The following is a 23851-nucleotide window of genomic DNA, read 5'->3' on the forward strand; positions in this document are numbered from 1 at the left end:
TTTGCATTTTTTAACTTACAAAAACTTTGGGCGGCCACGGTGGTGCAGTGGTTAGTATTGTCACCTCACAGCAAGAGGTTCTCCAGTTCAATCCTCGGGTGGGGTGCCTTCTGTGCAGAGTCTGCATGTCCTCCCTGTGGTCATGTGGATTGGACACTCTAAATTGGTCCTAGTTGTGAGTGTGTGTATGTGTGTGTGTGTGCCTTCTGTGAAAGGCTGGGTGCCAGGCTGGGAACTCAAAACTGTAAAACTCCACTGCCAATCATGAGCGGACAGGTGATCCACTGTGGCGACCCCTAACTGGGAAAAGCCAGAAGAAGAAGAAAGAGTCTTTGGTACCACCTGAGGGAGAAGGTGAGAATGAATTGGTTACCTATGCCTTGCTGTTTTGGTACCTGGAATAAAAAATAGAAAAAGGAGGTAGATGATTGGAATGACTCAAATAAAAGATGTTACACTTTCAGATGACTCCACAGTCTGATAATAATAAAGAACCCTAATCAAACCTAATGTTAAAGACTGAAAGGCTTGGAAAAATGATGAACTACTGAAATGACTGATGATAATGCAGAAAAACAACAGGATAAGGGCATGCTGCACTTATTTATATTTGTTAGATCACATCCAATAACCCACAAATGCATGGTAATAAATTCATAGGATTGTGAAACTTTCACTGCTGAAGCAGATTAGGCAGGGGTGTGATGTCCATCTGCAGCTAAATCTCAATCATTCTGTGGTTCCAGCAGCAATGACTCTTAAGGTGACTGGATTCTCACCTGCTCCTAGATTAGTATTAGAAATACTAGTACGGATGTCAAATATTGGACACAGTACACAAACACAATGTCACATGTATGAACTTGCTTTATTCAAAACACTTTGCATAGCTTTTATATTAGTCCCTGATGCTTCAGTATTTTGTAATGCTTTACCACATAGTCTCTCACACAGTTTTAAAGCAAAATTGTTATATCTTTTACTTTCATTTTAAACGAGGTAATAAATTAAGGGGAAGTGCAGGGAAAAAACAAAATACAATAAAATGAAACGGTACCAAAACTGATAAGAATATATTTCTTCAGGAATTAGTTTCAGTGAAAGGTCTGCATTTTAAACATCAAAAAAGAGCAGCATAAGAAACCTTTGGTTTAATCCAAGTCAGGTAAAAAGCTTGTATTCTTCTTTGCCTGATTATTTGATTTTATCCAAAACTGTAGTATACGTCTGGATTAACATTTATGTCTTTATGGAAAGGATGAACATCCAGTGAGTCCTGTATAATAGGTGCATCGTTAAACTGATCTAAGTCAGCAGGGTAGCAGTTCTCTGGCATGTCATCTGCCAGTGTATCCAAATAGCTGCCAACTGATATATCATCCAGTCCTTCACTGCCATCTTGTAAGCTGTTACAACTGCCTCTCAGTGACGTATCCTGACTCTCTAGCAAGCTATATAAACTGCCTGCCAAACTGCTGTCTCTGCTAGTCATGGTGTCTTTTTCTTCCATTGCCCATTTTAGAGATTCAATCCCTTCATTGATGCAGAGAAGCTGATGCATCAGTTTTACATCAATCGCTCTAAGACGCACCTAGGAGATAAAAAATTATGTTAGTTCTGACAAAGCAACAAAAAAACATATTAATGATCATATCCAACCAGTTAAGATGTCAGACCTGTGTTCCAATTAACATCATTGAAGACTCTGCCATAATATGCTCAATGGCACTTTCAACAACTTGATACAACTCATGTTTGTTAAACAATTTTGTCATTAGTCAGGTAGAATAGTTTACCACAGCACTAATGAGTCAGACATATTGTGAGCATAACAGAATCATTAATAACAGGTTAATTCAATAAATGAAGGTATTAAGTCACTATCAGCCCCCAAATTTCCTTCCATCTCTATCTATCTATCTATCTATCTATCTATCTATCTATCTATCTATCTATCTATCTATCTATCTATCTATCTATCTATCTTATTTTCAGGTTCATAGCTCAGTATTAGGGTGTTGATCCAGAGGACCACATAGCTTTGACCCCTTTCAATGAGGGCCTGAGGGGCCAGACCCGGGGTACATTTATAATTGCACATCAATTCGTCTAAGTTATGCTTAAAGAGAGTCAGCAAGCAACTTTGTTTTACATCAAAAAGAAGTCTATTCCATATAAGAGGGATTCTATGGGATATATCTCTATCTCACCAGCAGGTCATATCTATATTTTGATGGAAGATAAGAGCTGTTGAGCAGGAGTTGGCAGTGCTACTAGTTTTGTGGTTGTGCAGGAGGTCACATGGGACTGTATCCTTCAAGGCTTTGTGGGCAATATAGAGGTCACCTCTCAAGAGTCTGTAGTACACAGTAAAAATAGAGAGTGACTTAAGATGGGCTAGGTGGCTCAGTGAAGTCACTATGCTCATTATTTTAGTGAGGAAACACTGCAGTCTCTCCAGTTGGGTCATATAATTTGATGTGTACATGCCAAAGGGGCCATTATGCTCTACTAATACCCTGATGAGGGAGGAGTAGGAAGGGATGACAGCTTCCTTAGATCTGGAAGAAATAACCTCTGAGGATTAGTCTGACAAGGCACATGGATTTCTTAACAGCAGTGAATACATGGTGAGCAAAGGCTAGTTCCTTGGTAATTAAAGTGTTTAAGTCCCTAATGGCTTAGTCAGCTTTCACAGGGGTATCACATATGTGGTAGGTGCATGGGTTTCCAGTTTTGCCTGTTGACACAATGCTGCATTTCTTGGCATTTTGTTTTAGGCTGTGGTCCAGACACCACTTACTGGCATGCATTAGTCCCTTCTGAAGAATTTGGAAGTCAGATGGGGAGTTAATGACAGTTCCAGGTTTGCATTCATCTGCAAACTTGGTCAGCCACAGGCCTTTGATAACATCAGAAAAGTAAATACCAACCTAGGACTGATCTCTAAGGACACCACTAGTAACTAGAGAATTTACGTCCCACACTAACAGATTGCGTTTTGGCAGTTATCCAGTTTGTTATCCAGTGGGTAACATAGGACTTTGCATTTAGCTTGATTAGCTTGTCAATAATGTCAGAATGTGGGACTGTATCAAAAGCATCAGTAACATGTTCAAAGAAGCCCACCAGGTTCAGGAGGCAGAATCTGATTTTAACAAAGCCAAACTGGCTTGGGTGTAGGGTCTGCACTCTGCATACGTCCTTGTTAATATGTTCCATAGAAATGTTTTCCGTTGCTTTGCAGATAAGACTTTTAAAGCTTATATGTCTACAGTTTCCTAGATCTGTAGTGGTTCCATAGGGAGCAGGATGATTACTGCAATTCTTCATTCCTCTGGCAAGAATCCATGGGAAAAGCTGAATTTGAATAGACTTACTATTGAGTCTACTAGACAGTGTCTGGTGCTGACATGAAGGCAACCTGGAGCATTATCAGGACCCATGCAGAAAGCTTTTGTCTATGCAGAAAATGAATAGCTGTGTAAAATCTTACCATAACCATAGATCTTCTCTTCCATGTTGCAGTATTCATAACATGAGGGATTCCTTGCCTAGGCGACCCGAACATCCAGCCAGTATACTAAAGACCTAAACTACTGCTAGGTATGTGTGACATTGCACATAGTATGCAGCCAACGTAGGCCATAAAAGTGACATCTTCACATACCATCCTCAGAACCGAATGTCCCAGTCAGAACACGAGTCCAAAGATAAGATGTAAACCAAATATCATACAAAAAAAAACATGAACCAAGGGGGAAGGTGGGTGGGATAGAATACTGCAACATGGAAGAGAAGGACATATATGGTTATGGCAATATTTTACACACGTATTCTATGCCCTTCTACTCCAGTGTTGCAGTATTGCTGACACAAAGGAGAGTACCAAAGCTCATGACTGGGAAAGGGAGGTTAGAAGACAGGAAGTCTCTATGAAATCATGCAGAAATGCCCTTGCAAAAAGAACAGTTGTGTACACTTACCATAAATGTAGATGTTCGAGTGTATTCACTGTTGCAGTCATCACATTTGGGTTATCTGCATGCAGTAGCCCTCAGTCGGCCTGATTATCAAAGTCATGGGTCCTGCATTGGTTTCTGTCACATCTTCCGTGATGTCGGGTAGTCAGGGGTATAAAGCATGCAGCTGACACCATTACATCAGTTTTTCCTGCCCCAGATGTCAGGTGTCCCCCTTAATGGGAAGCAATAAAAAAAATATATATATATATATATATATATATATATATACACACACACACACACACACACACACACACACACACACGGTTATACCTACAACAAAAAAGCAAATACACCAAAAAGCTTTTAAGTATAGTAAAGGAGAATAGAGGTATAGCTACAGGAAGTTAGGGGGCTGGAGGGAGGGTAACCAGGACTGCAACAGTGAATACACTCGAACATCTACATTTATGGTAAGTGTACAGAACTGTACTATGTTCTTCGTGTTTCACTATTGCAGTCATCACATTTGGGTAGATTCCCAAAACTAAGGATGGGAGGAGGAATTTAGATAGCATTAGGACCAGCTATAAGGCCCTGCAAGACTGCAGTGGCAAAGCCAGTTCTAGATTTGGAGAAGATTGGCAAATGGTAATGCTTGGTGAAAGTATGCACAGAACTTCAGGTAGCAGGGTCTAATCCCCTGTGGGATAGGTTTTCCATGGTGCTTATAGCAGAAATGAATGCAATGGCCTATCAATTTAGAAATGGTTTGCTTTGAAATAGCCTTCCCCTCTGCCCCTGCAGCAAATGCCACCAGCAGTTGTTCAGATTTCCTTTGAGGTTTAGTCCTGTCCAAGTAAAATCTAAGTTGTCCGTGCACATCTAAGGAGTGCAGTATCCGTTCCCCTTTGTTTTGTGGATTAGAAAAGAAGGTTGGCAAATAAATGGACTGATTAAGAGCCACACCAGATACCACCTTGGGCATGAAAGAGGAATTAGTCCTGAGGGACACCCTGTCCGCATGAAAGATGATGAAAGGCTCCACTGCCACAAGGGCCTGTAATTCAGATACCCTTCTTGCTGAAGTGATTGCTAAAAGGAAAGCTGTTTTCCAAGAAAGGAATTTTAACTCTGCAGTTGCAAATGGCTCAAAAGGAGGAAGAGTGAGTTTTTCCAATACAAAATTAAGGTCCCAGGCTGGAGTTGGGGCTCTCCTGGGTGGTCTTAAGTTTTTGGCCCCTCTGAGGAACTGCTTGAGCAGTGGGTGAGAAAAGAGGGGTGGGTTCTGTGTTGTAATGAGCTGAAATGGCCGAGGTGTGAATTTTGATGGAGGAAAAGAAAAGGCCCCTGTGAAGCATCACAGTTAAGTATTGAAGAATCTGAGGTAAATTGGGCACTGTTGTGGCCATCCCTTGAGTTTGGTTCTAGGCACAGAATCTTTTCCATTTTTCAGCATAAGATTTTCTAGTACTGGGCCTCCTTACCTCCAAAATGACATCCAACACTTGTTTACTGAGGGATGGTAATGGCGAGATTAGGTAATTAGCCAGGCTGCCAGGTTCAGGGTTTGAAGCTGGGGGTGCAGAATCTGGCTCTCCTGCTTAGACAGCAGGGTAGGGGTCTGAGGCAGGTGCCATGGGGCCAGCTGTGACACACTGCGCAAGAGGGGGTACCAGTGTTGGCATGGCTAGTCTGGTGCAATCAGTAACATCCTTGGTTTATCCTGCTTGATCTTTAGTAGCACTTTGGAGAGGAGAAGCATAGGAGGAAAGGCATAAACTGATAGATTTTTCCAGCTGAAGGACAGAGCATCCACTTTCAAAGCTTGTTTGTGGGGAGTCCTTGTGCAGAATTTGTCCAATTGGTAGTTCTGGGGGGAGCAAACAGGTCTATATCCGGGATAATTGAGCCTGTAGATGCACTTGGTAGCTCAAGGCTGTGTTCCACAGAGCCATGGCTAGTTTGCAGACGGGGTAAGAATGGGGGCCCCCCTGCTTGTTTATGTACCACATAACAGTGGTGTTGTCCATCTTTACCATTAACTGTCCTGGAAGAATGTGGTCCTTGAAGGCTGTCAGAGCATTCTGTACAGCTAACATTTCTTTTTGATTGATATGCAGGTGCATTTGACTTGGGTTCCACTTGCCCTGAATGCATTTCCTGCCAGGTGAGCCCCCCCCCCCCATGCATTGTCTAATGCACCTGTTGTTAGGATTTGGGTGGCAGGGGGTAGAGTGAATGGTAGTTCCTTGTTTTGGTGGCAGGCCTCTGCCCTCCAAAGGAATTTTAACCGTAGGCAAGGTATGATAGGAATCATTGCTTCTAGATCCTGAGAATGTTGGCACCACAGGCTTTTTAGATACCATTGTAGTTTCCTCATATGCAGTTTTGCATATAGAATTAGTAGAATGCACGAGGCCATTAACCCCAAGGCTTGCAATATTTGCCTTGCAGATAGAAGGGTTTTTGTGGCCACTAGTTTGAAGTAAGCTGTCAAATGAATTTGTTTCTCTGGCGTGAGGAAAGCCATTTGGGAAGTTGTGTTCAAGCTTGCTCCCAGGAATATAATTTGTTGACAGGGCACCAGATGTGATTTCTTTTTGTTTATGGTGTACCCCAGACAAGTTAACACCTTTTGTACAAATGCCAGATGATTCAGAAGTATGTCCTGGCTTTCTGCCTGAATTAGACAATCATCCAGGTATGGGTATATCTGAATATTTCTTTGCCTGCAAAATGCAAAGACTGGAGCTAGGCACTTTGTGAATACCCTGGGCACAGTAGATAAGCCAAAGGGCAGTGCAGAGAACTGAGAAAGAGAACAGCCTGCTTTGAAGCGTAGATATTTTCTGCAAGATTACCCTGACTGGGATGTGCAGGTAAGCTTCCTTTAAATCCAGTGTTGCCAACCAGGCATCTTTGCCTATCATGGCAAGCAACTGGTGAAGAGTTAGCATCTTGAATTTTGGAATCACCAAAAAGGTGTTTAGGATAGACAGGATAGGATGCCATGAGTTGTTTTTTTCTGGGTACCAGGAAAAGTCTTGAGTAGAAACCTTGTCCCTTTTCCTCTTCTGGTACAGTCTGAATAGCCTTAATCTTAAAAGAGAAAGTACTTGCTTTTGAGCCTCTGCCCACTGATTTGGGGGTAGATCTGGCCAACCGTTTGAGGATGGTAGCGTGTGGAAGTGAAATCTGTATCCTTAGGAAACTATGTTTAAAACCCATTTGTCTTGCGTAATGAGTTCCCAGTTTTTTGCTTGCAGAGCAATCTTTCCCCCTAAAGGAGCAGTCAGTTGAGAAGTGCTTGGAAGTTAAGTCATTGAGACAGCTTACCATAGGGGAGAGTCTTACTACTCCCTGATTTGGAAGTGGGAGCCCCCCACTGCTTAGTCCTGTGTGTACCCTGGGACTGAAGCCTGGGTGTTCTGGTGGTTCTGGGTTTGAACTGAGAAGGCCTGGAAGAGGCAGGAAAGGACCAATTCTTAGAGGGCCAATGCCTACTAAATCTAGGAGGCTGCACTTGTAACAAATCTTTAACAGTTTGCATAGATTTAGCTTTTTCCTCCATCTTTTTAAGAACTTCTTCTGCTTTGTCGTCAAACAGGCGGTCCTGATTTAAGGGAGCATCAAGCAATTTAGTTTTAACATGATCTGGCAAAGATTTCTCCTTTAGCCAAGCATGCCTTCTAAGTACAGTCCCACTGACAGCAGCCCTGCAAGATGCCTCTAGTGAATCAAAACCACATTGTAAAGTATGTTTTCCAATCTGTTCATCAGAATGCATTCAATCCTGTAAATCCTTTTATCAGCACAATCAGGAATCAACATAATTTTCTGTTTAAGCAATCCAATGATATGCTGCTGATACTTTAACATATGAAACTGGCAATTTAAGGCCCTGATGGCCAAGGTTGCAGAGGTGTATACCTTCTTACCCAATCTATCCAGAGCCCTGGAATCTCTATCAGAGGGGGTAGGATTTTTGGTAGTAGTAGCCTTAATGCCCTTGGGTCCCTGTGAAATGGTCTCAGGGTCCACAGTAGGATTTTTAAAAAGGAACTTATGAGAATCAGGAACCCTGTAATATCCATCAAGTTTTCTGGGAGCAGGAGGTAAAGAATCAGGGGCCAAGCTAGATTCCGAAAAGGCATTGTCAACAATGTCTAGTACAGGAGGGATAGCTAAAAGCCTGTGCTGGACCAGGAGTAAGAAATCTCTAAGCCTCTTTTTAGAATCAGAGTAAATGTTCCCTAAGAGTATGCAAGGTTTCACCAAAAGAAAAATCCTCAGGGGGTGAAGCAGAGGGAAAAGAGTCCTCTGCATCAAAATCCTCATAGGTAGATAAGAGTAAATCCTGGTTATCAGAGGAGGCAGAAATTTCAGAATCCTGGTCAGAGGTATCATAAGCAAATTCAGTCCTAGATCTCTTAGAAGGGGAAGGAAGGTTGGCTTCCCCGGATTAAAATAATAAGGTCTTGTGCCATTCTTATCATTTGTTTTTTAGGCATAGAGGCCTGATCATGTGGTCTGGGCATCGTTTTACTAGGCATGGTTTGAGTTTTAGGCCTATAAGAAGAAGATTGCGTCAGTTTAATATGCAAGTCAGTAGGCCTGAATACACCCTCATAAGCCGGTGCCTGCACAGCGGCTTCGGACCCATCTAAGGTAGAGACATCCGCAGGTTCCACAGTTGAAGCATCTCAGGGCATACCAGACTCAGAATGGGTCTCAATAGAGGCCTGCAAATCTGAAGTAGCGGGTATTAAGGACTGCGAAAGCACTTCACTGAGTACCAGCGAAATGGCGACTAGCTTAGGAGAATCGTCATCGGCAGTTTTGGACCTAGGCGGCCTATCTCTGTCTTTATCTTTGCGTTTTTTCGGAATGTCAGTAGTCAGGTGGGTTACCAAAGACATATCTGGATAACTGAACTGAGTACCAAAATATTTAGAAGCAAAAATGTACCGATGATGAATAGTTCGTGGTTTGAATAAGGCACAAAACCGACAGCGAGGTACGTCATGGTCAGGGCCTAGGCAAGGAATACAGTACAAATGAAAATCTTTATGAGGTATTTGCTTTCCACAAGAAATACAATTATTGACTTTTACTGACATCGGCTTAGAGCAAGAAAAAGTTTCCCCAGTGGGGTACTTAGCTTTAGTTGAAGACTTCGGTTCTGAAACTCGAAAACGAAAATTTCAGGAGTCGTCCGACCGGCACTTGAGAACTGCTTCTGCTTCGGGCACTGCACGGCAAGAAAGACTGATGTAATGGTATGGGCTGCATGCTTTATACCCCTGACTACCTGACATCATGGAAGATGAGACAGCCGATGCAGGACCCAAGACTTTGATAATCAGGCCAACTGAGGGCTACTGCAAGCAGATAATCCAAATGTGATGACCGCAACAGTGAAACACGTAGAACATCTTGCTCTGGATCTGGATTTGTAGTGCTTTGTGAAGGTGTGGACAGAGGACCAAGTAGCTGCTTCCAGGATACAGGCAGTGCCTATACACTTGAAGAAGGCCCCAGAGAAGGCTACAGCTCTAGTGGAATGGGCTTTAACTGAGAAAGTGAGTGCTTTCCCCTGAGACACATAGCAGAAAGAAATGGCCCTACAGATCCAGGAGGAAATAGTCTGTTTAGAGACAGTTTTTCCCAGTGCCCTGGGGTGAAAAGAAGCAAACAGTTGTTCAGACTTTCTAATGGATTTGGTCTTATTCAGGTAAAATCTGAATTGTCTATGTACATCCAAGGTCTGAAGCACCCTTTCACTTGAGTTTTGAGAAGCAAGAAAAAGGTAGGTAAGTGAATAGATTGGTTAAGGGACAAGTCATTAATCACTTTAGGCACGAAAAAAGGGTTGGTACCAAGGGACACCCTATCCCTGTGGAAAATTAGAAAGGGTTGTTAAGCCATTAAAGCCTGAAGTTCAGAAAATTGTCTAGAAGAAGTGATGCCTACCAGTAAGAGTTTTCCACGTGCAACATTTCAAAGAAGTTAAAGATGCACGTTCAAAGGGTGTCTGCATCAGTTTTTCCAGAACAAAATTCAAACCCGAGGGAGGAGGGACAGGTTTCCTGGGAGGTCTGATGTGAAGGATGCCATTTAAGAAAAACTTAACTTCTAGCCTCGAAGCTATAGGAGTAGATAAAGGCAGATATGCAGAAATGGCTGATAAGTGGGGTTTAAGTGAAGAATAAGCCAATCCAGCCCTGAGCAGTTCACACAAATAAGACAGGACTAGGGATATATCCACTGAAAATGAATCTAGTCACTTATTAAGACTCCAGATGAAGAACCTCTTCCATTTGGATAAGTAGAATCTGCTTGTATTGGGTTTCATGGGCTCCTGCAGGACTAGAAGCACGTCCTCTGTGGGTGATAGGCTTCTAATTCCTTTCAGACACATTTTCTCAGAGTCAAATTCAGTGTTGCTAAATGTGTGTGAATAACAGATACCTTGTCTTGTGTGAGAAGACCCACCCTGTGAGGTAACCTGTGATGATTGCCCTTGGCTAATTGCAGAAGAAGAGGGAACCAATGCTTTCTTGGCAAAAAGGGAGTCATCAGCAAGATTTTTGTGTTGTCTTGGTAAATCTTCAGCTGGACTTTCTGAATATGTTGGGAGGGGGGATGCATACAGAAACATCCCCCTTCCATGAGAATGATGAGGCATCCACCTTCCATATCAGAGGATATGGGACTTTGGCACAAAATTTTAGAAGTTGTCTTCAGAAAGGAGGCATAAAGATCTATTTAAGGCACACTCCACCAGTGCAGAATGTCCAAAAACGCATACCTGTGGCTCATCCATTCTTAGCTTGTGTCATGGACTTACTCAGTGTGTCTGCTACAATATTTTGAGCTGAGGGAATTTAAACAGCTGTTAATGTGACCTTTGCTTGTATGGCAATCTCCCTGGCTTGGAGTGCTAACCTGCAGAGCAGGTAAGACTTTGTCCCCCTTGTTTGTTCACATACCAAAGGACTGTGGTGTTGTCTGTGAACAGTTTCAAGAGATGAATGGAAGGCTTGAAGGGCTTGAATCAGAGCCCTCATTTCTTTGATGTTAATGCGTTGCTTCCTTCGTGAAGGAGACCCCAGGCCTTGGACCTTTATGTTCCACAATGCCGCTCCCCACCCCAGGTCTGCAGTATCTGTAAACAGCTCCTGAAGTGGATGATGTAGCTAAAGGGGGAGTCCTGGATTCTAAGAAATTTGTTGAATCCACCAAAGCAATTCCTTCTTCAGGCAAGGTAGGAGTGGAAGGCCATTCATGAAAGCAAATCTGTGCACACAGTATACCTCGGCTGGGCAAAGGCTTTCGACACAATCTCACATTCAGGCATTACCAAACAAATTAGCAAACTGAATGTAGACCCCTTTGTTGTAAGATGGGCTGCCAACTGGCACACAAACCAGACACACACTATCAAAGTGGGTGACTCCACATCAACCAGCAGACTTGTTGTCAGCAGGGTGCCAAAGGGGTCAGTGCTGGGCCCTATACTGTTTGAATACATACTTCTCAGAAGTTCAGGTCAAAACTAAAGGGTTGTGGCTGACAAAGTTTGCAGACAACTGCAAACTATGTGCAATCATTGAATCCCCAAATGATTTCAGTAAACTCCAGGATGGTCTCATGCAAACCAACGATTGGTACATTAGTCCCGGCCCCAAACTGAATGCAAAGAAATGCATCATCATTCCCTTTGGCACAAACAATGTCCCTTCACAATATCAAATCAACAACAGTACCCTAAGTACCCATGAAGTGGTAAGGAACCTGGGATTACAGGTTGACCGCGACCTTAACTTTGACCACCACATGTCTACCAGAAAGCTTTCCACATAGCTCACTTGATTAGTAAAGGCATTGCCTCAAGATCAAAAGGAGTTATAATCCCCCTATACTCGGCATTTATCTGGCCCATAACTGAGTATAATGCCCCAATTGGTATGTACCGTACTAAGAACCTGCAGCAATTACAGAGACCTCAGAAGTTTCTAACAAAGAAGATCAAGGGCCTCCAGCATGTGCCTTATATGGACCCACTAAAGTCTCTGTCACTACTGTATAGACTTTTTAGGGGAGACTTATGCCTGGCTACAGAACAACCCAAGGCCCAAACCTAATGAACTTACTGCTTATTCATAAATCAAATGGGTCTAGGGCTACCCATTCCAGGGACTTAAATATGGCCTGCCACTTAAATAGGACATGCTGCAGGGACAGATTTATCTCCCAGTGACTGCCACATCTTTGGAAAAGGCTACCAATTCATGTGAAACAGAGCACCTCTATGACACTGTTCAAGAGGAACCTGGACAAGTGGTTGGGGCACCATAAATTCTTACCAGGGATAGTGCCCACAACCCTCCTGAACATGGGAAGTCATTACTAAATGCAACCTAGGGTACTGACTAGTACTTCTACAATATTACATTGGGTTGAAATGCCAGGCTTAAAATGTCATCTGGGTCGACAGCGTAGTAATCCCCTATGATTCTTTGATCCTATGAATCCTAGGCTTTGAAGGTTCTGTTGCAGGATACCTGGATATTTTGTTTGAATAAACATGTCATCCAGGTAAGGGTAGATAAGAACTCCCTGTAGTATGGAGAAGGCAATCACAGGAGCCAAACATTTTTGTGAATACCCTTGGAGCTGTAAAGAGTATAAAGGGCAAAGCACAAAACCGAAAATAAGAGGAAGCAACAAAAAACTGTAAAAATTTCCAGAGCAGAGGGTGAATGGAAATATGAAGATATGCATCCTTGATGTCTAGGGAAACCAGAAAGGCCTGAGGGAGCAAGAGGGGGAACAGAGTTTGTAGAGTGAACATCCTGAAGGTGGGGACTTGTAGAAAAAGACTGACCTGGGATCATACTAAAATTGGTCTCCAAGGAACATCTTTCCTGGGGACTAAGAACATTACGGAATAGAAGCCTTTTCCTCTTTCCATGAAGGAAACTACCTGTATGGTCCCTTGTGAAATCAAGTCTTGAATCACCTGTGAAAGAGATGGATCTGGTCCCTTGGGGTAGCAGGATGCCCACAAAAGAATGTATGGATTTTCAAATCATGAAACAGCCATTCTGAACAATGGACAGGACCCGGTTGTCTGTGTTTATGCCTGTCCCAAGAAGAAAGAAAATGAGAAAGGTACTGGAAAAGAGTAATTTCTGTGAGTATGGGCAGGTAGTCACAGACTACCTGGCTTCTCTGGAAAGGGGGCGTTTTGGGCAGATGATGGCTGAGACCTGGGTTATGTCTGCCTGCGTGTACCCTTCTTGTGAGGTTGAAAAGGAGCATGTGTCTTTTTCCTTATAAAATTAGTCTTGGAGGGATAATTTCTATGATATTTTGGAACTGGGGAGATAAAAATATGTTTCAGCTCCAGGGGTTCTTTCCCTTTCTCTTGGAGGGATTTGAAGAGGGCAGGAGCATTTGCAGCAAAAAGGGTGGAATCATCCAGAGGTGCATCCATCAGTTTTGCATTGAAATCATCAGGCAAAAGCTGCAATTTCAGCCAAGAATACCTCCTGATGAGAGATACAGATGCTGCTGATCTAGCACAGACCTCACCTGCATCATAACTGCATTTCATGAAATGTCTGGTAACTTGAGAAGAAATTGTCAGGAAGGGAGAGAGTTGTGACTTGGATGCAGAATCTGGAAGATCTGTCAGCAATTTTGACGCCTGGGAAAGTACAGCCAGAACATACTTAGACATATGTGTCTGATAATTAATGGCCCTAAAAGCCAGAGTAGAAGAGGTGTAAACCTTTTTCTCAAGCCTTTCGATCATTTTACTGTCCTTATCAAAAGACAAAAGGGTAGTGGATGGCAACAATCTAGGCAGTCTATCTGCAGAGACTGAAATCACAGCTGGATCTACAAGAGAGCATTTGAACAGATAGTTACTGTCTTTGGGGAGTTTATAAAACCTGTCTGGCCTTTTGGGTGCAGGATGTTGAGAATCAGGGCTTTTGGATACTGAAAGGAAGGCATCCTGAAAGGCTAGTAACACAGGTGGGATAGCAGAAGGGGAAGGAGAGTCCATTTATAAGAGGTCATATTACCTGTTATGTACTTCTGAAACCTGTGAGCTTTCCCACTTGAAAAAAAACCCTCATCCTAGAGACGGTTTCTACAAATGTAACATCCTCCTCAGGGGAGTCCCCACTATTAGAGTCAACATCAGGGGAAGCGCAACTCAGGGGGGAGTCAATTTGCGGAAAGCAGGCCAGAGACTCATCTGAAGATGATGTAACTTCTTCAGAGGCCTCTTGTTCTACAACAGCACTCCTGAGTAAAGGGGGTGGGTGATACAGGAGTAGGAGTCTGAACAAAGGAAGGCCTAAGAGCCAAAAAGGCATTCAAGATCCCCTGTGAAAGGCTTGCCAATCTGGGAAGGATCTTGTGTTGGAGGAAAACTGTTTTTGTTTCTTTTTAAGTGGAGGATCTACCCTTGGCTGGAATAGTTGAGTCAGCATAGACCTAGGATCCGGCACCGACGTTGGCAAGTCATCAATCATTAAGCCAGGAGAGGTAATGCAAGGTACGTGTAAAGGAGTGAGCCATTGTTCCTCCTTACCATCTGAAACAGACATCTGCAAGGTCTCTGCAGAACTGCTGAAGGAACTCTCTCTACTGGCATCTAAATCAGTTCCCACTGAAGGAGAGCAGAAGGCACCATATGGACCTCAAGGCCATCACTGGCCTCAAGAGGGACGTCTGGGATCAGAGGCACAGACGAGGATTCAGGCCTTACCTTTTTCACCTTCTTTTTTGGAGACTCACCTGATTAACCTGAGGTACCTTCCATAGCAAGTGCTAGTCACTTTAGTCTCTGGTTCTCAAAGTAGATATTAAGGCAGAAAGACAACTGCAGAATGTCTTTGGAACAAATGCCTGACAAAAAGTGCAAGCCTTGTAATTGTGAGCAGACCCCAGGCAGAAAAGGCACTGATCATGATTGTCTTTATGTGGAATCTGTTTTTCAAAATGGCACTTGCTCTTCTTGGATGACATTAACCTTGAACAAACATGCAGTAGCAAAATTACAAATAAATTTTCCCCAACGGGGCACTTATCTGAAAGAAGAAAAAACTTTGGTGATCAGACAAATGGTCAAAGCTGACATTCGGACTGGCGGCAGAGAAGTTCTGAGGATGGCACGTGCAGATGTCACTTTTATGGCCTATGTTAGCTGCATCCTATGTGCATCATCACATGTACCTAGCAGTAGCTTAAATCGTTGGTATACTGGCTGGACGTTTGGGTCACCTAGGTGGGAGAATCTCTCATGTTATGAATACTGCAACATGGGACTAGGAGGACATCATTCAAGACCTGTTCAGAGGTGATCAGATGGGGTGGTGCGGGTGTGCTAAGTTGGAAAACGTTAGGAGGAGGAGAAAGGGAAGTAAAGTTACAGCAAAGTTTCTCTGCTAATATGATGACTATGTACTCAGGGGACAAGTAAGTGTTAAGTATTAGCTCTGAGCATTATAGGTTCATAGGTTTAGGTTCATAGGTTGGTACTAGGCTATCAGCCCTAGGGCCTATACAAGCCTAGCCATAACAATTCCCTGGCTATTTCTTCCCACATTATTTACTTTCCTGGACCCCTGTCTAGCAGGGCAACTGATGTGATCCCTGGGGTGAATTTCCTTTCTCCCATCCAATCGTCAAGGTTCCTCTTGAAGAGGTCCAAAGAGGCACTCTGCTTGACATGTATGGGCAATCTATTCCAGAGTCTGGGGAGTCTCTGGGTCAGGAACCTATCCCTCCAGCATGTTTTGTTTATTGTGATGACAAGGTTTAGATCCCTGGAGCGTGTAACTGGGTATAAGCTCTAAAACATATTCCACATCCGCATAAAACAAAGCTCTTCCATGTCAACATTCAAACACAACTTAGAGCTATGGATGTGAAACAGAAAATTAACCCCAGAACTGCCCTCTGTACTACTAACAGACAATGGCTGCACCTTAATGCTTTATCCCATGTATGTGTTCCTTCAAATTACCTATAGTATTATCCTAGTTATTCTCACTGGTGATCGCATATAATTATTGACCATAGGATGGGAAAGGGCAATATCACACCAAATGGGATAGGTTAATTCAAGCAGCAAAGGGGAAAACAGCTAAGCTTAAAATGGCCCACAAGGGCAGCTAACCTAGTACCTTGACATAGCTGAAGAAGGCTCTGTGGTCGTCCATAGCAAAAGCAGCAATTTTCAAATATATAATGTGTGAGTGTGTGTGTGTGTATGTGTTTGTGTGTGTGTTATTCTGCACCACCAGACAACTGTCTACTTCTAAATATGTCACCTCAGAGGGTTCCACTTTGAAATAAAGTCCACATTACAGTTTTGAGTTCTGAAACAGGAGTCAAAACTACAGACTTTTAAATCATTCAACATAATTATTCAGTGCCCACACATAAAACCACGTTATATACAATTCACTTCTCACAATAAAAGAGACAACAATTCTTAAAGCATATCATTAGAAGATTAGGCTTGGAATATCATAAAAGTTGAATGGAAGATTGGTTAATGTACAAGCTGTATGAGGATGACGAAGATGGTTGCTATGAACAAGCAGTAGAAGAAAACACTTTGCAGTAGGTGTTTAATCATACCTCTCAACTGTCCCTGATTTTTCAGAATATCACCGATTTGTCTCATATTTTTTCTCTGCCACTCATAAAATTTTAGATTTTCTGGTAAATCACCAAGGATTGCAGCCAGTCAACAATGCAAGACATTATGGCTTCACATTGCTTTGATGCAAAACTTTACTTTTATTAACTCTTTAAGTGAACTTAGTAAAATGCTTCAGTTTTGGCCTTTGTCTCCTTCTCATTATTTTTGGCTTTGTCATTGATTCTTGAGTCAAGAATGTGAGAGTTACGGTTTAAGTGTGCAGTTATCAAAAAGCACAAACAGATGAAGCATTACTCATCAATAACGTAACAGTAGCAGTGAAGTTAGTAAAATGATTCTGTGTAAAAATGGTCATGTTACACACAGGAATTGCAAACAGTACCCTGAGTTCTACCACAAAATTACTTCCATATCTGTACAATGTTTGCCTTTTTTTTGTAAATTTTGATGTTACAACCGATAAAACCTTTTCAAAAAGTAGCAATAAAGACAATGGGCATGTGCACTTAGAACCTGGTTAGGTGGACAGGTAATATGGTAGCCGGGTCGTCAGAGAGTACAGCTGAATGTACAGGAAAGAGGAAGGATGACACTGTTTGATGAACTAAGGAGACCATATATACCCTGGTCTGCAGAAAACCAAAAGATCCCTGTCTTACCATGTCACAATGTCCAGCTCACTAAGGTGCATCTGCTGTGATCAGACCTTTTGGATTAGACACAGCATTAAATTCAGACAGCTGCTGATGACCATTTACTAACATCTTCAAGGTGCAAACATTCTGGAGTTAGCAGTTGCTGCTAGAATGTTGGAGGCACAGTCCCTGACAGATTTTATTATTATTATTATTATTATTATTAGTATTAATTCATGTTCTATTTTTTTTAGAAAACTAATGTCACTGAATATGTTGCAAGTTTGAGAAGCATCATACAATGCTATATTTCTGCTTTCAATTATAGTCGTGCCGCTTGACTACTCATATCAACTGAAATATGGAGTTGTGATGTTTTACATCACTAAGTCACAGTAAGAGATTACATCCAAAATTAATAATTAGGTAGTTCTCATTCTAAGGTTTTGAAACAGTGTTGCTGAGAACAGTTATGCCAGAAGGCGCCACTACATTAGATTCAACAGTGGCTCTCAGCAGGACACACAGCTGTAACATTCATTACGGAATAGAAATGCAGAGCAAACACATATCCACTTGCTGGTTACAAGGTATCCACATAACCAAATGCATTCACTATCGTGTGCTACTTAGGTACAGGGCTGGTGCTAGCATTTTGGGGGCCCCCAGCAAATGTCAAGTTGGGGGCCCCCCCTAGGCACTTCTAGTCTAAGTATCACTCTGTCATTGACACCCTTCCTAAGCAATGTTTTAGCTCATTCTGCAGACATTTGGGAGTACTAAGCAGAGACTGACCTGTAGCTACAATGCTCTTACATTGCAAAAGGCCTATGTACCACACTATGTTGGCCCATTGCCATCATACAGAGGGACATTTACAGTTGCTAGCATTTAGTTGCACCAGTGATGCTTTACAACAGCTCTATATATAGATGTGGATTTAGGTGAAACGGTGTCTTATGCCAACTGTTTCAGCCACACAAAACACGCACACCCACACCCTCCAGTCCTTCTCCCTGTTTTGGGATTCCCATTCCATACACATACACACACACACACACACACACTCACAAGCACACACACACACACACACACACACACACACACACACACACACACACACACACACACACACACACACACACCCTCCAGTCCTTTTCACTATCTTGGGCTTTCCGTTTCACACACAGACACACAAACACCATCCAGTCCTGTTCCCTATCATGGGCTCCCCATTCCATACACACACACACACACACACACACACACACACACACACACACACACACACACACACACACACACACACACACACACACACACACACACACACACACACACACACACACACCCTCCAGTCCTTTTCCCTATATTGGGCTTCTCGTTCCATACACACACACACATACACGCTCACACACACACTCACAGACACACACACACAAACACACACACACACACACACACACACACACACCCTCCAGTCTTGTTCCCTATCATGGGCTTCCCATTACCACACACACACACACACACACACACACACACACACACACACACACACACACACACACACACACACCACACACACACCTTCCAGTCCTTTTCCCTATCATGGGCTCCTCCTTCCATACACACACACACACACACACACACACACACACACACACACCCTCCAGTCCTTTTCCCTATCGTGGGCTTCTCATTCCACACACACACACACACACACACACACACACACACACACACACACACACACACACACACTCCAGTCCTTCTCCTTATCTTGGGCTTCCCATTCCATACACGTTACCTTTCTTCTTCCTTTACTCACATTGTACCTCACTCTTCAGCTTTTTTCAAAAATACACAACTTTCTATGTATTCTGAAGTGCATTTAAAAGTTTGTTTTTCTTTTTACACAGTCTTTTCATCCAATGATGTCCTGAACAGAAATTATGATTAAGAACAGAAATTCACTGCTGTTGTTCAGCTTTAGTTTTTCTTGCATCCTTTCAACATACCTTTCCTGACCAAGACAGCAATAACCATTTAGGAAATAACTGAAATAAACCAGGGCCTGAGAAGCCATAGGGTTATAGATGCTCTGGGGTGCATTTTAGAGCATTTTCTCAACCTTTTAATGCAATGGTGGCCTAAACAAAAATCATTAGTACGAAAAGAATTAGTCATGTCTTCTTTGAAAGAAAAAAATAAAAAAGTTGTGCTGAAGACTTAATGTTCAAAGCTGACAAAATAGTAGCTCACAATAAACTAACAAGCCAATTGTTGTGAGGATACACAAGGCTTAATCTTTAAATCCTCGTCTGAGAATACTGCCTGCTTCCCTACCCCCCCCAAAAAAATAGTCACTGCCTGTATATCCTTTTCGTGTTAAATTAGGATGAAAGCAGAGATTAAAATTGCTACAGTCGTATTTCAAGTGACTGCTGTCATACACACACATCTCATGCCTTCTCAGCCTTAACTCCCAAAGGTAGCCACCTGTATATGTGTCTGATATGCGCTTGTGAGGAAAGTGAAAAAAAAAGATGATTACAGTATTCTACTTTGTTGCTCCTAGACAGTACACTGCCCCTACACAAGCTATAGTAACCATGTTTGTACACCACTGAGGTCTGTGAGAAAAGTAAAAGTAACAATGACCACACTGTCCCCAGCCCAAACACAAGCTATAGTAACCGTGTTTGTACACCACTGAGGTCTGTGAGAAAAGTAAAAGTAACAATGACCACACTGCCCCCAGCCCAAACACAAGCTATAGTAACCGTGTTTGTACACCACTGAGGTCTGTGAGAAAAGTAAAAGTAACAATGACCACACTGCCCCCAGCCCAAACACAAGCTATAGTAACCGTGTTTGTACACCACTGAGGTCTGTGAGAAAAGTAAAAGTAACAATGACCACACTGTCCCCAGCCCAAACACAAGCTATAATAACCGTGTTTGTACACCACTGAGGTCTGTGAGAAAAGTAAAAGTAACAATGACCACACTGCCCCCAGCCCAAACACAAGCTATAATGACCTCCTGTGCAAACCTCTGATGTTTGACTGTGATGAAAATTAAAGTAATAACCACACAATCCCCCCTCCACATAGCCTACAGCAACTTTCTGTACACACTCACATCTAAGCAGGGCTAGTTTTAGAATGGGTGCAGTTGAGAGCAGAGGCCATTATCAGCTTTATCCTAACAGGGTCATATCACAGCCCTGTTCAGGTTAAAGAGTGTAATCAGAAAATGAATATTTTTTTTTTATTCTTCATTTTTCCCCAACCAGCAACAGCGTTTGTGGGGTCCCCCACATAGTCATTAATAATTAAGGGATACCTCTGTATCCATTTACGTAGTCTGAGGAATGGAGGCCACCAGACTTGTAAAGTTCTAAGTGTCTGAATGTTCTGTGATATTTTTTATGCCTAACTTTTGAAATACAATTACTTGTTAACTGCATTTTTTTTACTGATACCTGGAAGAATAACGGATGTGTCCTGGCATTACTGGGTGTGGGCACAGATAAAAATCAGTGATAACACACACACACACACACACACACACACACACACACACACACACACACACACACACACACACACACACACACACACACACACACACACACACACATTAGCCATATCAATACTAATTTTGTACTTATTTCAGCAAATAGCAATACATTGTGCAACACTGGTACTGCTATACCAGATCAGTGACTGCTGTTTAGAAGTCATCAAACAGCAGCAGGGGTAAGTCACTTAACCTCATTGAGGAGTAATGGTTAGCTGTCACTGCCCCTGATTTCACAGATCTTCCCTGATTTTGCTTATAATCTTGCTCTGCCTTTCAAAAAAGTTTAATTTGCTGGTAAATCATTAAAGATTACAGACCGTCAATTAATCCAGACATCAGAGTTTTATTATTTCTTATTGTCCAAAAAAATGCATGCTGATGTAAAAGGTGTTATTGTATTACATGTTTAAGTGAATTAGAATAATATTTAAAATGTGTTCCTGATTTTGAACCACTATTCTGCTATTATGTTTGGCACTGCACTGAAGCTGAGAGATATAGCATCTGGTGTTCTGTCAGTATTTATAAAAACCCTGAAAAAGAAAATAATTGCTACAGATTGGAAGCATTCTTAAAGTTCAAGGTTTGCAGTGACATCAGTCACTCTGAGTTGCTGATCTCTCTACTGCTTGCCTTGCTCATGTTCATTATCAGCTTTATCCTAACAGGTCATATCAAAACTGGGTTCGGGTTAAAGCAGATAACCAGGAAACTAATACATTTTTTCTCCTCATTTTTCTCCAACCAGAAGAAGCTTTCCTGGTGCCCCCATCCAGTCAAGGATGAAGAAGGGGCCCCTCCCTGCAGCCATGGGTATTGCAGGTACCTAAAGCTGGCCATGTTGTTAGTTTTAGTAGAGAGAATGTCCACCAGCAGGGTTTAACTAAGCCAGGGACACTATGTTATTGATAAAATATTTAATGGAATTGTGAAGGCTGTTACTTGATAAAGCACTGTTACTATAACCACAGAAATCTTTGAATCTTAAAGGAGATACAAATAAGAGTTATTACCCTCTTGGTTTATTAAGTATATGAGACTGCTGTACTAGCTTTTATTGGTTTGACAGATGTTACAAAATATCAAGATAAGACAACTTTCTGTGGTTGGGGCCCCAGCGACCGCTGGGTTCGCTGGTGCCTAAAGCCGGCTATGCTTAGGTACAGATAGCTGTTTTCAGCACCAGAGCTCCATTACCACAGAGGCAACATCTCTTCTCTTATGGAGGTATACAAAATGAAACAAAGATTCAGAATATAGGTTTTCAGACTCTGTTTGTTACTCTGTCAATCAAACGGCACTAAATTCTTTCAGCATTGCCCAGATGTCAAACACACCTCTCAACTGCACAGATTTTCGAAGAATGCCCAGATTTTTGCCTCATATTTTTGGTCTGTTTCCGATAAAATTGCAGTTTTCTGGCATATCATTGGTATACTATTGAATGTTGAAGTCAGAAAATAATGACAGACATTTGAGTTTCAGAATTCATGTCCTTCAGAAAATTCATGCTAATGCAAATTATCAATTTTCTAAGTTTATAACAGCAATATTTAAAAAGTGTCCCCTATTTTTGGGCTGTTGTACCCCCATTATTGATTGCTCTGTCCAGATGTCTTGCTCTAAGAGGTTGAGAGGTATGATTTCAGCCCTCCTCACACAAAAATCATATGTTATACTTTACAGATGCAGACAAAACTCTCTCCTCAACACAAACACAAACATTCAAACATACACACATGCCACATGTGCACACAAACACACACACACACACACACACACACACACACACACACACACACACACACACACACACACACACACGCAAATGCACATGCATGCATGCAAACACACACATGGGCATATACAACTGAAATAACTAAGATCTGTCTGAGTATATTATTCATTTATTACAGATTTCTACTCAAAAACCTGTACTCATTGACTACTATACTGTCACATTCCTCCTGATCCTCTATAAAAAGAACAGGAAATGATGTTGTCAGAGTACAGCATTTTCAGACTTGCTTTGGAATTCCCTGAAACGTGTACAAAAGCATACCATCTCATGCGGAAGCTGTAGTGGCCCCCATTGGGATGCAGGCCACATATCCCCCAACCCAAAGGTGAGGGTTCAGGACATAGCAACAACACCAATATGGCTGCCTCTATCACAGACAATGCAGCCCACTCTTACCCATGAGGAGTGAATGGACTACCTGGAATATGGAAACATTTACTGATATAACCCAGAAGAAAAAGAAAGGGATAATGAATGAGTCAGTAAAAAATCCTCTTCTCTAACAAGACTACATTGTACTGGGTTCCCTTACATACATACACTCAAACATACTTCATACAAATACTTCAGGGATAGCAATAATGCCCTTCCAGCCTACCAATATACCACATCAGTCATCCCCACAATGTGTCCAGCTTGTTGTTAAAAATATCTAAACTGCAACTTCCTTTAATATAATTTGGAAGTATATTCCACATATCAGCTACTCTCACAGAAAACCAATTAGGACCTCTCTCATTCCTGTATAATGTTCTAATTACGTTGTCCGATGATTCTATACTACTTTCTGATAACTCCAAACTTTCCTAGAGGTAGCTGTCTCTAAATGCCCTAAACACTTGAATAAGGTCTCCTCTTAAATATCTGTATAAGATGCTGTACAAGTTTAGATATTTTAGTCTTTCATGACAACTTATATTTTCATGTCCATGGATGCCCTTGGTATATTTCCACTGTGCTCTTTCCAATATGCTCATGCTTTCTGTCTTGTAAGGTTTCCATATTGTTATTCCACACTCTAGTTAGGTTTAATGTCTTCTTTATCTCCTTTTGGCTTTTCCCATCAGGGGTCACCACAGCTGAACAATGGTCACAGAATGATTGGCAGTGGAGTTTTACAGTGTCGAGTTGCCAGCTCAGCACCCAACCTTCCCCAAAGGCACACA

General features: G+C 42.1%; 1 protein-coding gene across 1 annotated transcript in view; it reads right to left on the minus strand.

Annotated features, from left to right (window-relative positions):
- Nucleotides 1-849: 849 nt before the first annotated feature.
- Nucleotides 850-23851, minus strand: part of LURAP1L (leucine rich adaptor protein 1 like) — a 357847-nt gene continuing 334845 nt past the window's right edge. Inside the window, exon 2 of the mRNA XM_044061081.1 lies at nucleotides 850-1591. Coding sequence (XP_043917016.1) covers nucleotides 1205-1591 — 387 coding nt within the window. The 3' untranslated portion in view covers nucleotides 850-1204. The remainder of the gene's footprint in view (nucleotides 1592-23851) is intronic.

Source organism: Protopterus annectens, chromosome 2.part0, assembly GCF_019279795.1.
Source record: "Protopterus annectens isolate FY-2018-M chromosome 2.part0, PAN1.0, whole genome shotgun sequence".
Lineage (NCBI taxonomy): Eukaryota > Metazoa > Chordata > Ceratodontiformes > Protopteridae > Protopterus > Protopterus annectens.